At 49.9% G+C, this 14,459-nt stretch overlaps 1 protein-coding gene across 2 annotated transcripts; it reads left to right on the top strand.

Moving 5' to 3' along the window:
* The first annotated feature begins 6,962 nt into the window (after nucleotides 1-6,962).
* Nucleotides 6,963-14,083, top strand: LOC144338419 (uncharacterized). Of its 2 annotated transcripts, none has more exons than XM_077987336.1 (2): nucleotides 6,963-7,480; nucleotides 7,778-14,083. In XM_077987336.1, the coding sequence occupies exons 1-2, from the start codon at nucleotides 7,307-7,309 to the stop codon at nucleotides 8,021-8,023; spliced, it is 420 nt and encodes a 139-aa protein (XP_077843462.1). In that variant the 5' UTR covers nucleotides 6,963-7,306; the 3' UTR covers nucleotides 8,024-14,083. The 2 variants fall into 2 exon arrangements, with proteins under 2 accessions (XP_077843462.1, XP_077843461.1); XM_077987335.1 differs by having other exon boundaries at nucleotides 6,965-7,543.
* Nucleotides 14,084-14,459: the final 376 nt, after the last annotated feature.

Below are 14,459 nucleotides of genomic sequence, written 5' to 3'. Positions count from 1 at the left end.
GAAAGACAGGAGGGAGGAGGGAGACACATGGGATTCTAAAAGGAAGAGATAAAAAAGAAGATGACGTTCACGTGAAGCTCCGCAATGGACAGGCTGTAAATGTGGTTCTGTATAAATCAAGATGACCATTTTCACACCCATCCTCTCTCCAGCACCCTCCAGCCTCCCTCCGTGTGCTCCTGCCCCACCCTACCCCACCCAGCAGCACACATGCACTCAGACGCTCCAGGTCCATAAATCGCCCCTGTGGAGTCCTGGCCGAAACGGTGCTCCTGTTCCTACCCACTGAAATAAAAATATGCATGCTTGTCTGGTCTGGATGTGTGTTGTCTCTGTGTGTGTAAGGACCCCATTGTGTGTGTCTGTGTGCGTGCATGTGTGTGTGAGACGGGCCATACCCATTACAGTGGCATGTGCGAGTCTGCTGTATGTAGGTGAAGAAACCCACATACAGTTTGATCAGTTTGGAGGGTTTTGAAAAGGACTGGCGGGGGCCACAGGGCCCTCAGTGTCCGTCTGTCACATGCAGAGTTCTTCAGCCTCTGTCCACCTCCCAGGAAACTCTTGAGGGTAAAATGAGTGAATGTCCTCCAGAGGTAAACATGCTATATAAATATAGTGGGGGGTTGAATGCATGGCCTGCCACAGCAGCTGTGCGGAATGTCAGAGCTTCAGTGGATGAGTTCTAAGTATTTCCTCTCTAAATCTTGATATTCAACTTTAATTTATATTTTCCCATAGTTGTATTCTTACATTGATGATTTACTCCTTTTTAACAGTGGTTTCCTATAAGCTATCTCAAATATTGTATGCAATGAAGAGGAATGGAAGGGAGAGAGAGAGAATGTTTTACTGAAAAGAAAGTTCTAGAAGTTCTGGTTTCAGTGGATGTCAGACTAGAACTTTGTGTGAAGGAGAAATGAAGAGCGACATTGACTATAAGAAAATGATCAGATGTCATATGTGGAGAGGTTTCCTTCTTCTGAAGACTCTATTTTTGTGAACCTAAAGGAATCTTGGAAATTATTTCCCTGCATCCCATTCATTAGCAGTCAGTGCCTCTGGGCACCACAAAAGCAGGCTGAGAAATCAGGTTCCAGCCTCAGGACAGACCAATCCTCTGGAGCACCCACACCAGCGTGCTCCAAATCAGGTAAATTATTACATATAAAACTAGAAGACACACAGATAACTTGATTAGGTGACTTGTTTTACTAGAGAATCTGGCACTTTTTTATTGAGGTAAAATTCACGTAACAGGAAATTAACCGTCTCCAAGTGTCCAATTCAGTGGCATTTAGTAAATGCAGAATGTTCAGAGTAACCACAACGTGCACCAGCCCTCTCTAGTTCCCTAACATTTCGTCACCCCAAAAGGAAACCCTACACAACTAAGCAGTGTCCCCTGTTGTCCCTTCCTCCCAGCCCCGGCACCCACGGTTTGCATATTTCATTTACCTGGAAAACCCCACACTGCTTATTTATTAAAAATGCTCCGTGGAAGCTTATAAATTGCCTAGCTGGTTTTTTTTTTTTTTTCTTTTTCTTCTTATGAAGACAGGCACACCCATGTCAAAAATTCAACCACTGAAAAAAAATTCTAAAAATAAAGAAGACAATTTTAAAAATTGAACCCTCCTGGTGTCTTACTGTCAGTAACTGCTGGGAATACTTGGTGGCCCCCAGGCCTCTTCTGGCCCAGACATCTCTGTATAAACACTCGCCCAACACACCCGTTTCAGAATCTAGTGCAATCATATTCATCTGCTGGTTTGGAGCCTACGTTTTTTAAACTTAGCAATATATGTCATGGACATATTTCCACGTCAACACGTACCATTCTCCTCGATGTTTTCATGTCCATGGAGGGCTCCTTCCTGCCGTCCTACAGTTGCTCTAACCAGTCCCCTAGGGAAGGACGATTAGGTGCAAGCTTATAGCTTTCCTGCAAATGGATCCACTTTCTGGGCTGTGTTAATTGATTGGATTTAGGAGGCTTGCTCATGGGCTGCGGGGATTGAGGAAGGATTTAAGGGTTCTATGGAAGAATTCACTGCTTACTGACAGCCACTAACAAGACCTGAGTGAAGCACAGACACACCTGCTCAGCGCCCCTTGACATGCGGCTAAGGAGTAGATGCAAGGGCAGAGGACAGGACTGATGGTAGGAGCTGCCCTGGGGCACGGGATCTGCCAGCAATGGGTACAGGAAGGAGCCATGGGCTGGCCACCTACGCCCAGCAGCGAGTACGTGCTGCATGTCAGCTTCATGGCAGTTCTAGGAGACACGGGATGAGGGAGGAAGCAGAAAGGTTGACAGCGCCCTGGGATGCTAGATGGAGAAGCCAGGTGGGGTGTGTGTGCGCGTGCGTGTGTGCGTGTGTGTGTGTGTGTGTGTGTGTGTGCTTACATGTGTATCAGCCAGCATGAAAAGACAATTTCCTTAAACGCAGGGCTGTGTCCATTTTCCAAAACTCTTATTACTACCTAGTAACTCAAATCCACACTTTGCTTTAGTGACATAAGTTGTCACACATGGAGATTTTTTTAAGCCAGTTATTTTTTTTTCCAGTTATCCCAGATACAGGCTCACTCTCAGTCTCCTCTCCAAATTCTCTGAGGTCTGGACCAAGTCTCCACTCCACTGGGAAACCTTCCTGTATGCCTCTCTGTCTCTGGCCGGGGTGAGTCCCCGTGCACTCTTGTAATCACTCCTGTCGCTATGCACATAGCCCTGGGACCTCCCATCCTGTCATATTCCTGTCTCCTGCTTACGCTGTGTGACCCCTGGAGCAAGGATTTCACAGGGCTCAGCCCCGGGGCCTTGCAGCAGAATGCATGTGGTGACTGTGTGTCAGACAGACAGGGACGGATGGACTGGGAGTCGAACCTCGCTCTCAGGCCCCAGTCCCCCAGAATTGCTGCATGGGTCTGGAAGGCCTCTCCATTTGGGTTCACAGTGGGTGGCAGGTGGCCTGCCAGCTTCCTTATACACTCCCTGTGCTCCTGGAGTCATGTCAAACAGTCCCAGGGAGAGGCAGTTATTACCTTGCCTTTTAGACAAGGAAACTAAGGTTCAGAAATGTGAGATTATTCGCAGGGTGAGAACAAGGGTGAGGCAAGAGAGAGACCCTCACCTTGGGGGCACCAACACATTTAGTCGTCGGGACCAAAAAAAATTTAAATCCATCCAAAAATAAATCCATGAGGAACAAAATGTGAAATTTTAAATCAAGATGGAATACAGGGTCAGGGTCAGGGTAAGGCAAGCAAGGGAGCACGGGAAAGTGCTGAGATGGGTCCCATCTTTATTTTAAATGCTGATATTTTGTGCATCACAGACTTTTGCGTTCATTTTGATTTTTTAAGATACTGCATTAAAATATTATTTATCTTGATGGCTGAGTGTTTTGGTGCTGCCTTTAATGTTGCACCCAAGATAAGAGTCTCATTCACTTTCCCCAGTCCTGGTCCTGCTAGGATCATCTTACCAGTGACTGGTGGAGCGGAGATTTGCACCCAGGGCTCTGGGCTGCTAGAGCTTTTTTTTTTTTTTTTTTTTTTGCCACTGTTGGTGCAGAACTGCCGCTTCTAGTTGGACCCCTGAGTCTCACTACAGCATCAATCTCGATTTCTGGGCACCTTGGGTTTCTGAGTTGAGTGGCTGGAGGGAGGGGATACACTGTGCATGGGGGCAGCCTGCACCGAAGATGCTGGCATGCAGTCACTGCTTGAACTTTCCATCTGTTCAGCCCTTTCCCCCTCTATTCCCAATGCCTGTCACAAGATTTAATTCCATGTTTGAGGTCAGCAAGGAACTCAACATTTACCGGAATCACACTTCTATCAATGCAGGGTGTCTGATGCTGGGCATAAGAATGCTTCCATTCGAAACTCACATACTCACACTCCTGGAACACAGAGTTTCATGGAGAGGAGTCGTGTCTTTCATGTTAAATATATACTTCAATATATACACTTCACCAAACTATTAACAACAAAACATTTCCCACCTTTTACTTAACATGTAATTATTTAAGGCAAAATATTTCCAAAACCCAGATTCCCGGAATCTGGAGAGGGAAAAGTTTTTAGGATGCTTGGAAGAGTCATTTATAAATTGATTTCACCATTGACCAAATAGTTTTGTCTATCATTTTTAAATGAAATGACCAAGATGCTCATGCTCACACACAAATACACACACACAAATACACACACACACCCCGCACATACACACACTGCACATACACACATACACCAAGATGGAACTCTGTGTTACCAAGGGTATGGTTTGAAGTATCAGCACAGCCCTGGCCATGAGGGGCTTATCAGCCTGCCTGCTTTAATTAAACTGATTAACCAATTCAGTTAAAACAACAACAGTGCAATTATTTGGCGGAACTGAGCAATTCTTTGAGCCGAACTTGTCTACCATTAAAATAGAGGGGAAAGGGAACAGCGACAGCAAAAGGGAAGGGAGGACCTGAGACCAGTCCCCCCATTGTAAGCTCCAAGGGGTTCAGATCAGAAGCTTCCAGAAGGTTCAGATCAGATGGGATGGGCTTCCTCCTCCCCACTTTCCATCACAACAGATACGGTGCAGAGAGGTGACATTATTCCTGAGGAAGAGAAAAGCCACCTGCCTGAGGGAGAAAGGTTTTTGCCAGGCTTTGATGTGGCTGGGGAGGTTGATTAAAACATCACTTTGGAGAAGTCTTATTTACTGTTACGTATAGATCATCGAGAGTAGACTAAGGCCTCTGCTAAGCTACTACTGAAAATCCCAAAATGAATCCCTTCCAGTCGTGCAGCAATCACAGACGGAATTCTGAGGAACCAGTCCTGAGGGAGAAAGGAAAGTCAGTGCAGAGCCAGTTTAGGGCTGCAGCTTCCAATACCAGCGCCTCCACTTCAAAACGGTGCTAGAAATGGACTTTACATGATTTTTAAAAAATTCACAGGAATGGTTTACAAAGTAAGACGTGTTTCTTGTAGAATACCTGGACCATATACAACTGCACAAGGGCAGAGGAACATGACAAAGCCACCACCAAGAGAACCACTTGCCACAGTTTGGTGTTTTGGTGTGTAAGTTTCACACACACACACACACACACACACACACACACACACACACGGAAGCGTGCATGCTTGGAGCACTGCCTGGCATCGCGTCAGCACCCAGTAAGCATTGGCTGTTGTTATTCCTATCAGTTATTTTACCATGTCCTTGTAAGAACAGGACTACATTGTGCATGTGCTGTTTTGCAAATTACTTTCTTCATTTAGCTGCCTGAACATCTCCCTTTACCCTTCAATATTTTTCAACAATGGAATACTTCATGGCAGTAGAACTGAAAGCCACCTTAAAACCTTCAGCCTCCAGCCTTGCTAGGATCTGGAGGGGTGTGAGTGTCCCGCGGGTGGGCAGGCATTTCAGGGCTCCGTGCATGGGCTTCGGAAAGGTGGAAAGCCTGAGGTGTTTTGGCAAATTGGCCAAATCTGTGCAATTCAGTGAATGTGGTTGTTATTTGGAGCCATGTCGTCTTCTGCAGGATGCTCTCTAGGAGAAGAAGACACAGGAGCAGAGCAGTGGGGACCTGGAGCGGCTTGGATTTTTGTGGCTGAGGTTGAGCTAACAGCAAAGACTTGGGAGCTGCCTCCCTTAGGGGAGACTCCAGATGGAATTGTCAGCTGTGGCAGACCCAGGGCAGGCAGGCTGAGTTCTAGGGGAGGGAGCAGTTCCAGCGGACGGAGCACCACCTCCTGCTCAGGCACCCCCATCACCTTAGGTAGAGCAGCAGCTTACCACCAAGCACAGTCCCCAGTGAGAGGCAAGAAAACCGAATTTCAGTTCACTTCTGCGTCGCGGATCAAGTGGTAAATACTATAACAAGAATGACACTGACCATCCCTGCCTACGAACCAAGCAGCGGTCTAAACTCCCGCTTGAACTCAATTTGCAACCACCCTTTGGGGCAGGTAGGCATGTCAGGGGCTTCTCTGTACCACACAGGACTGCTGCAGATTCTACATCATCTGAGGTTGCACAGAATTCCATTCCACCCCCAGGCACCCATCCTTGTTCATTTTATTTGAAAAAAAAAAAAAGTCCAAAATATTACTCTTTTGTCCCCTCTTATTAAGAAACGATGAATGCTCAGTGCCCACGTTTCAGGCATCACAAAGAAATGACTTAAGATCAAGGTCAAGAGACTATTCTGTCCCCACTGACCCAGAGATGACCATTGCTGATGCTCTGGGACTCCTTTCAAAGATGCTGTCCAGGGAGGGATGAAGTCAGAGTTTTGATCTCTTTAAAGTTTGATTTCTTTACCAAAGCACCGCGTTTCTATACCGCCTGTCCTAAAAGTGTCTTTGGCTGGGCTCACCATGTTCCCTGGCCTGTGGCCCCTCTGATTGGAAATGGGTTTTAATGAAACAAAGGGAAGGGGAGGGTGGGCAGACTGGAGAAGTTTGTAGCCTGTTTCTGGTTTTCTGCGACTTTCATTCTGGCCCCTCCTGGCTCCTCATCCCCCTGTCCCACCGGGACGCTGTCAGTGGGGGCTGTAACAGCACGGCCCAGACCAGACCTAGCCCAGCAGGTCCACACACCCGGGATGGCTCAGCACTGACCCTGCCTTCTCTTCCTCCCCACGGAGGGATCCCGGAGGAGTAAACCTGAGGAACTCCACCTTTACAAGGTGACTTTCAGGGCTCAATAAGCTTCGCTTCTCTGGCCACCTCCTTAATCCACTGCAGTCTGTTTCTAGTTCTAGCCTGAAACAAACTCCACAAATACTGGCTCTTTCTTCATCTTCCTCCCTTTCCAATGATAACACCGGACAAAATGGGACTATCTGTAATTTTTGCCCATTTTCTTAGGAATTTCTCCCCTCTACTTAAAAATAAATAAATAAATAAATATCTCACACACACACACACACACACACACACACACACACACACACGCCATGAACTGAGTCAAGGTTCCCTCTGATCAACCGCACCGCGCTCTTCCTTTTGTCTGAAAGGGGCTGGGGAATGATGATTGTGCTTCTAGGGTGAGAGGTGTGGTGTGGGGGATTCGCAGCGGAGGCTGCAGCAGCTGGTGCGGGTCCTCCTTCCTGGTCCTCCGATGACTCCTCCGACCAGAAGCTCTGAAGGGAGGCTGGGAGGCGTCTCCACTGCCCATGGGGCCCAGCAGCGCCGTGCCCGGGGTCCGCCCGGACCTTCCCCTCCACCAGCGGGCGGGCCCACAGCCTGAAGGCGGCTGGCACCAGAAGGGCCCTGGCAGGAGCCGATGGGCTGCGAGCGCGCTGGCGAGGGGCGCAGGAAAATGGAGAGGGGACAGGGGAGAGGGAGAGGAAGGAGGAGGAGAGGGAAGCCTGGAGAAGAGGAGAGCGCAGAACTGAAGAGCGGGGCAGAAAACAGAGGGAGAGTTGCAGGACGGGCTGAGCGGCAGCGGAGCGCGGGAGTGAGCAACGGCGGAAAAGCTGGGGTTGGGGGCCCAGGAGGGCGTCGCGGACGAGGGGCGGTGGTGAGTGCAGCCCAAGGGCGCACCGTCCCTGCAGCAGCTTCGCGGGCGGGACAGCAGGAAGGAGGGAGCCTCGGGCGGGCGGTGGGTTTCAGAGGAGGGAGGGGCGAGCAGCTGCAGGGCACACGGGGCAGAAGGACAGGGAGGCGGGGAGAAGGTAGGGAGCGGTTCTGGGGAAGTACCTCGCTTCCGAAACCGCCCAGGTCTCAGGCCCCACGGGCATCCCCCTCCTCCCAGATCCCCGTCTTGGGTCCCTGGACCCAGATCCCGTGGAAGACGACACACGCGCCCCAGACCTCCGCGGCGGCTGCTGCCCCCACACGTCTCGTTCGGCTGGCTCTCCCCTGCGAGGGTGGCGGTTTCTGGAGCCCTGCGCACTTGGCTCCCCTCGCCCGCAGCGCCCCTGCGGCCCCCCCTCCCGCTGTCCTGGGATCCCGAAGACGCAGGACGACCTCCGTGCGTGAAGGGGCGGGAGGCGCGTAGGGTCCCTGGGACACGCCTGCTCACTCAGCCCTTCCCGTCTGGGGTCTTCGCTGATGCCCACTTTACAGGCGAGGGCATCAAGGCCCTGAGACGGGAGAAAGGGTAGGCCTCGCAGGTGCACATGGGAGAGGCTGCACCTAAGCCTCTGGACCAGCCTGCGCCAGCCCTGGACCACCAGGACGCAGGGCCCGAGAGGGGTGACAACGGGGCGACCTCACCTGTAACAAGTGAACAAGCGTTGACACCCCCACAGGCTCCCGTGTTCCAACGGCGGAGTCATATGAATGATCCTGATGCTTAATAAACACAGATCCCAGAAGGAGCCTGGACCTATTGGATCAGAACCTCCCAGGCAGCGCCCAGGGAGCTGGATTTCCAGTGCATGCCCTGCGGTGACCCTCACTCCAGAAAACTCAGGCCTCACTGAACTCCAATGTTCTATCTCCAGACATGGATTACACCCGGGTCTACACAGCGAGACAGCCATGCTGTGCTGGGCCACCAGGTTGAGGGTGGTGGTGAGGTTAGTCTCAAACCCCAGCCCAGTGGGGCTTCATTGCTCTGTTTTAGCCAAGGGGCTCTTGAATTGTTTCCGGAGGGGTCAAAGGTCTTTCCACTGTCCTCTTCAAAGTGTTTTAGGGTGAAATAATCATGAGAATAGTCACAGCACCTGCTACGAATGAAGCAGGCGCTTACTGTAGTCTAGAGAACTATGGACTTTTGTGAATATTCTGTTTTAATCCTCACGATTGACCTTGGGAGGAAGGTACTATTTATCGTCCCACTTTACTGATCTGCAAACTGAGGTGCGACCAGGTTATTTTATTTTCTCCAAGTCCTGAACTGGTGAGTTGGGGCTCCCCAGCTCTACCCACAGGTAACCACCCCCTTCCGGAAAGTGTGGACAGCACAGTGGTGAGCGGGGCCAGTCCAGGAACGGGGACTTCGTGCTTTCACAGGAAGGGGTCTCAGAGACCTAGCATCTGGGTGTCCACCCAGGAAGGTGGGTGGGGCACAAGGTGGTCTCTGTGGTCCCTGCAGCTGCTGAGAACCCAGATGAAAGGCGAGAGTGTGGAGCACAGACCTGCCATCTCTGCAGAATGTCCTGGAGGGTACCGGGAGCTAAAACTATATGGAGCTGGGTGGGCCCGAATGAGGAGAAGGGAATAGGGGAGGGAGATTCATGAACTAAGTCCAGAGGTGGGGGATGGGAAGGGGAGGAAGGAGGTGATGGCTTTGGAACAGTGCTTCTGAGAGAGGCAGGCATTAGGTCTTAGCACCACAGCGTGCCTTTGGGGGTCTCAGGTTCCACACAGGAACCCTGAAACGAAGCAGGGAACTCCCTAAAGTGGCACCGCATATGCTCTCCAGGTTTCTGGCAGCTCAGCAGTTGGGCCCGGGGTGCCTTCCTGTGCCCAATCCCTGGCACCCTTCCCACACCACCCCCACCCCCATAATGCAGCAGCTGAGAACCTCCATCTCACAGATGGGGAAACTGAGGCCCAAAGAGGTGGAACAGGGAGCTGATGGCCTGGAGCTTGCCTCCTTCCAAGGCTGTGAGTTGAATGGAATGGTCCGGAAGCCAGAGGTGCTTGCTGCGGATCACCACGCTAACACCAAAACAGCAGCAGCATGACACTTATCAGACTCTTCCGAAATGCCAAGAACTGTGCTCACAACTTCGCATTTTTATCTCATTAAATTTTCATGACAATCCTATGAAGCACTCTTAGTCTCCCTGATTCACAGAAGGGGAAACTGAGGCACCACCTGGAGGCCATTTCCTGTGCTGGCTCTTTTAAGAGTCTATACTGGTGCTTCCAGCAGATGCCCAGCTTCTCCTCTTGGCATCTTACCCTGCCTCCCCCATGACCAGCTGAGTTCTAGTTGGGCAACTTTCATGAGACAGGGGAGCAGACGGGCATCCAGTACCCAGATCTCAAAGTTAGTCACGCCTGCCTCAGGGGTCTTGCCATACCCCAGAGTTTCTGCACCTGGGACCTCTGGCTCCTACTCTTGAATTTCCTCCACAGCCTCTTACCCAGATATTTTTAAATGGGGAGATTTAAAAAAATGTTTAATGGGAAGAGTTAAAAATTTTAAAACGGGGCCATTTAAAGATGAGGAGAAGAGAGGAGAGAGGATTCCACCTTCTCCTCTTAGAAGAACTGTCATGTCTTCCTCTCCTTTGTTAAGAGAGTTAAACAGCAGTTTGTAAATAGTACCTGGAGACCCCAGGATGCCAAATTAGTTGATGTGTGTTAATTAGCTCCTTGGGAAAAACCCAACACAAGAACATTTAACGTCAGTGAAATCCGCATTACATAGCTAATAGGGACACAGACTCTGAACTCCTCCTGGCCTGCCTGCCTGCATATGGCAGTTCAGTCTCTGTGACCTTCGAGGTCACGGCCGCTGCCAGCAGTGGGGCTGGGAATCTGGCACGTGGAAGGCTCCTTGGGACCTCCCTGGCTTTGGCTGCAATCAGGGCTGAGGTTGGGACCGGACCGCTCAATATTGTGTAGAGCTCGCCAGAGGTTCTGTGAACATTCAGAAGAAACAAATGCTGTCAAAGGTATTTCCCTTGGCCTCGGGGGTGCCTCACCCTGTAATCCCAGCACTTTGGGAGGCTGAGGTGGGTGGATCACAAGGTCAAGAGATCGAGACCATCCTAGCCAACATAGTGAAACCCTGTCTCTATTAAAAATACAAATATTAGTTGGGTGTGGTGGCATGCACCTGTAGTCCCAGCTACTCAGGAGGCTGAGGCAGAAGAATCACTTGAACCCGGGAGGCAGAGGTTGCAGTGAGCTAAGATCATACCACTGCCCTCCAGCCTGAAGACAGAGCAAGACTCCATCTCAAAATTTAAAACATAAAAAAGGTATTTCCCTTGAAATGTGGATGAAGTACACCATGTCTTTGCCTGGGAAAAGACAGAAGTGAGAATTCCGTTTTCTTGCAGATTCAGTGTAATTACTGTGAGCCTAGGGTAATGGAATGTCCTCAGAGAGCGTAACACGTTTTCACAATAACATACTGAGCGTTACGGAGGATTCCTTCTGTTCTAGTTGTTATTGTTATGTGAAAATTACCCAAAAACGTAGTGGCTAGAACTATATGATGTTGCTCCTGGTTTTGTGGATTAGAAATCCAGGAAGGTCTCAGCTCGGTGGTTCTCACTAGGGGTCTCTCGTTTGACTGTGGTCAGATGTTGACTGGGTTGGACATTCTAGATGACACATGTTTATAGCTGCTAGTAAATGCTGGTTGATGTCTGGGAGCCTGGCTGGAGTATGGATTGGGGCGCCCACACATGCCCCCCCAGCACAGCACCTTCAGGGCTGTGGGACTTCTTATGTGGCAGTGGCTTCCCCCAGGGCGAGTGTCCCGGAGGACCAGGCAGAAGCTGTGTGGTATTTCATAAACTGGTCTGAGAAGTCACACAGTGGCTTGAATTCATTTAACCCTCCCCAGCAACTTACAAGGAAGGTGCTGTTTTATAGCAAGAATACTGAGGCCCAGGGAAATTAAAGTACTTGCCGGGGTCTTAGGACCTGCAAGTGGCAGTTCTGAGTATCAAACCAAGGAGACTGGCTCCAGACACTTGGATTTAACCACCACACCAGCAGCATTTCAGGCAAAAAAATCACCTTTGTCACCTCTATCCAACAGTATTGCAGGCGAAAGAAGGGCAGAGGGAGGAGGATTCAGGGTTCCCAGAAACCCGCGGTTTATGCCTCATTGACCAGAACTGTCACAGAACCACTTGTAATTTGGAGGAATCTAGTGGCATTCGTGTGCTCAGCTGGGCTTATTGCTCCCCTCAAACAAAACTAGGGTTCTGTTAGAAAAAGAAGAGTGGAGAGTATCGTGGGGCAGTGAAGAGTGGCTGAAACGTCGCCCGTTTATATTTCTGGGTCTCATTTTCCCTAGGTTCACCCTATAGTAGTCCTCAGAGCCCAGAACTCAGATCTTCAGAAGAGATTTGGCTTATACAGAGGGGGATGGGCTGGCTCAGTGGCCAGCTGGAAATGTGGGTGACTGAGGGTGGAGGCCGGGTCTTAGCCATCAGTCAAATGTGTGAGCAGCGTCAGGTGTTCTCAACAGCTCCCGTTCCTGTGAGCACGTGGCACCTGGACCCATCATCAAAAGGGCCAGGCAGACAGCCTGGTCACCCTTGGCTGAAGCATGGGAATTGGTGTGCAGAGCTGTGCGCTGGCTCGGGCAGGCATCTGCAGCAGTGACAGTGCTCCAGGAGGTCCTTCTAGCCTCCTTCCAGCTGGCCCAGAGCACCCCATGCCTGGGGCATGCCACCCCGACATGAGCAATGCTCTGTAGTCCCCTTCTTTTAACCGTTCTACTTCAGAGCTATGTTGAGCTCATGGTGTTTTGACATTCTAGGGAGGGAAAAACCACTTAATTATCTGATTTCTAAAGCTGCCCTTCCTTTCAAAAGGATTAAGGTCTTTAAAGCTGACGCCCCATGCAGCCTGGCTGGGTCTGAGAGAAAGTGGTTGGAGTTAGAAAGTCCTCTGTTGTCTGAAGAGAGCCACTTAACCTTGGGGAGACTTCATTTCATCATCTGTAAAATGGGTATAGGACGCCTTCTTAAATTTAGCTCCAACCCAAGGGGGCTGGTGGCACTTGTCTGCTCCTTTCTCAGCAGGCATGATTGTCTCCTGTCCTGGCGACCATTGGATCTGGTAACGTGAGCTCGAAGCTCATTTCTGTAGCCGATCATTTAGGGAGAGCCTGAATGTGCAAACAGAGCAATGGACTCTCGGATGGAGCTCCAGCCTCTCATTTTCTGGTCAAGTGGCCTTGGTCATTTGACTTCTCAGTTTCTGTTTGGAGATGAGCCTTCAGTGGCTGTTCTGGGCTTCTCTATGGGAGAGACATGGCCTTACTGGGGAGAGCAGCTGGGGATCTGGTCTCCAGGCTGGGAGGCAGAGGAAACATCCTGTCTCCACTTACATATTTACTTATCTGAATAGCTGCTATCTGAGCAGGAAACAAAACAGCAATAAGATCTTTCAAAAAAGTGAAATGAAAAGCAACCACTGCACCCTAAGCCCTGCTCTCAATATGCCAGTGTCTGGAGCTTGGAATGCCATGTGTCTGCACCCGGCAGCCCTGTGCTTGGTTCACCAGCTATGAAATCTGTGTCACACCGAAGCAGATGCACGTGGCTGGTGGAATGTGCATTCAGCTGCCTTTTGCATCTGAACAGAATTCAACTGCCTGTGAATGTTGCTCTGAGCAGATTAGCAATGATGATTCTTTTTCAAATTCACTCTCCTCACCTCTCCACCGGTGCACACAGATGCTCCTGCTGAAAGCTCCTGATGCTGGCAACTTGACCATGATGTTAGCTCTCCTTCTTGGAGATGCTTGAGACCGGGGAACGCACTCGGGAATGTACTAACCAAAGTCTCATGTTGCTATGGTTTGACTCTGTGTCCCCACCCAAAGCTCATCTCAAATTGTAATCCCCACATGTCAAGGGAGGGACCTGGTTAGAGGAAATTGGATCACGGGTGTGGTTTCCTCATGCTGTTCTTGTGATAGTGAGGGAGTTCTCATGAGATCTGATGTTTTAAAAAGTGGCAGTTTTGGCCAGGTGCGGTGGCTCACACCTGTAATCCCAGGACGTTGGGAGGCCGAGGCGGGCAGATCACCTGAGGTCCTGAGTTCGAGACCAGCCTGACCAACATGGAGCAACCCCATCTCTACTAAAAGTACAAAATTAGCCAGGCATGTTGGTACATGCCTGTAATCCCAGCTACTGGGGAGACTGAGGCAGAATTGCTTGAACCCAGGAGGCGAAGGTTGCAGTGAGCCGAAATCACGCCATTGTGCTCCAGCCTGGGCAACAAGAGTGAAACTTTGTCTCAAAAAAAAAAAAAGTGGCAGTTTTTCCTGCACTTTTTCTCTCTCCTACCACCATGTAAGATGTGCTTTGCTTCCCCTTTGCCTTTCCCCGTGATTGTAAGTTTCCTGAGGCCTCCCAGCCATGCAGAACTGTGAGTCAATTAAACTTCCTTTCTTTATAAATTACCCGGTCTCAGGTATTTTTTTTTTTTTTTAGAGCAGTGTGAAAATGGACTAATACACCTGTTCTCCCTGATGTCAAGCGACTATCAGGGGAATAAGCCACTTTACATCAGTGCTGTTGAATATTTGATGCCAATTCTTCAGCTGTCTCCTTTATTCTCTTTCAGTGGCCAGTACCAAGCTGCTGTTTGAACTAGTGCATAGAAATATGCACATATTAGGGAATTAGGCTAAGTTAGAGGGTGATGGAAACATGTTTTCTCTAATAAATACATACATACATACATACATAAATTAATAAGGATGATATCCAGATCCATCCACAATGAGCTCCGTGTCAAATCATTTCTGACTCAACGATCACCAAGGTCACTCCTGG

The sequence above is a fragment of the Macaca mulatta genome, chromosome 20 (assembly GCF_049350105.2).
Source record: "Macaca mulatta isolate MMU2019108-1 chromosome 20, T2T-MMU8v2.0, whole genome shotgun sequence".
NCBI lineage: Eukaryota > Metazoa > Chordata > Mammalia > Primates > Cercopithecidae > Macaca > Macaca mulatta.
This window is presented reverse-complemented; position numbering and strand designations above follow the sequence as displayed.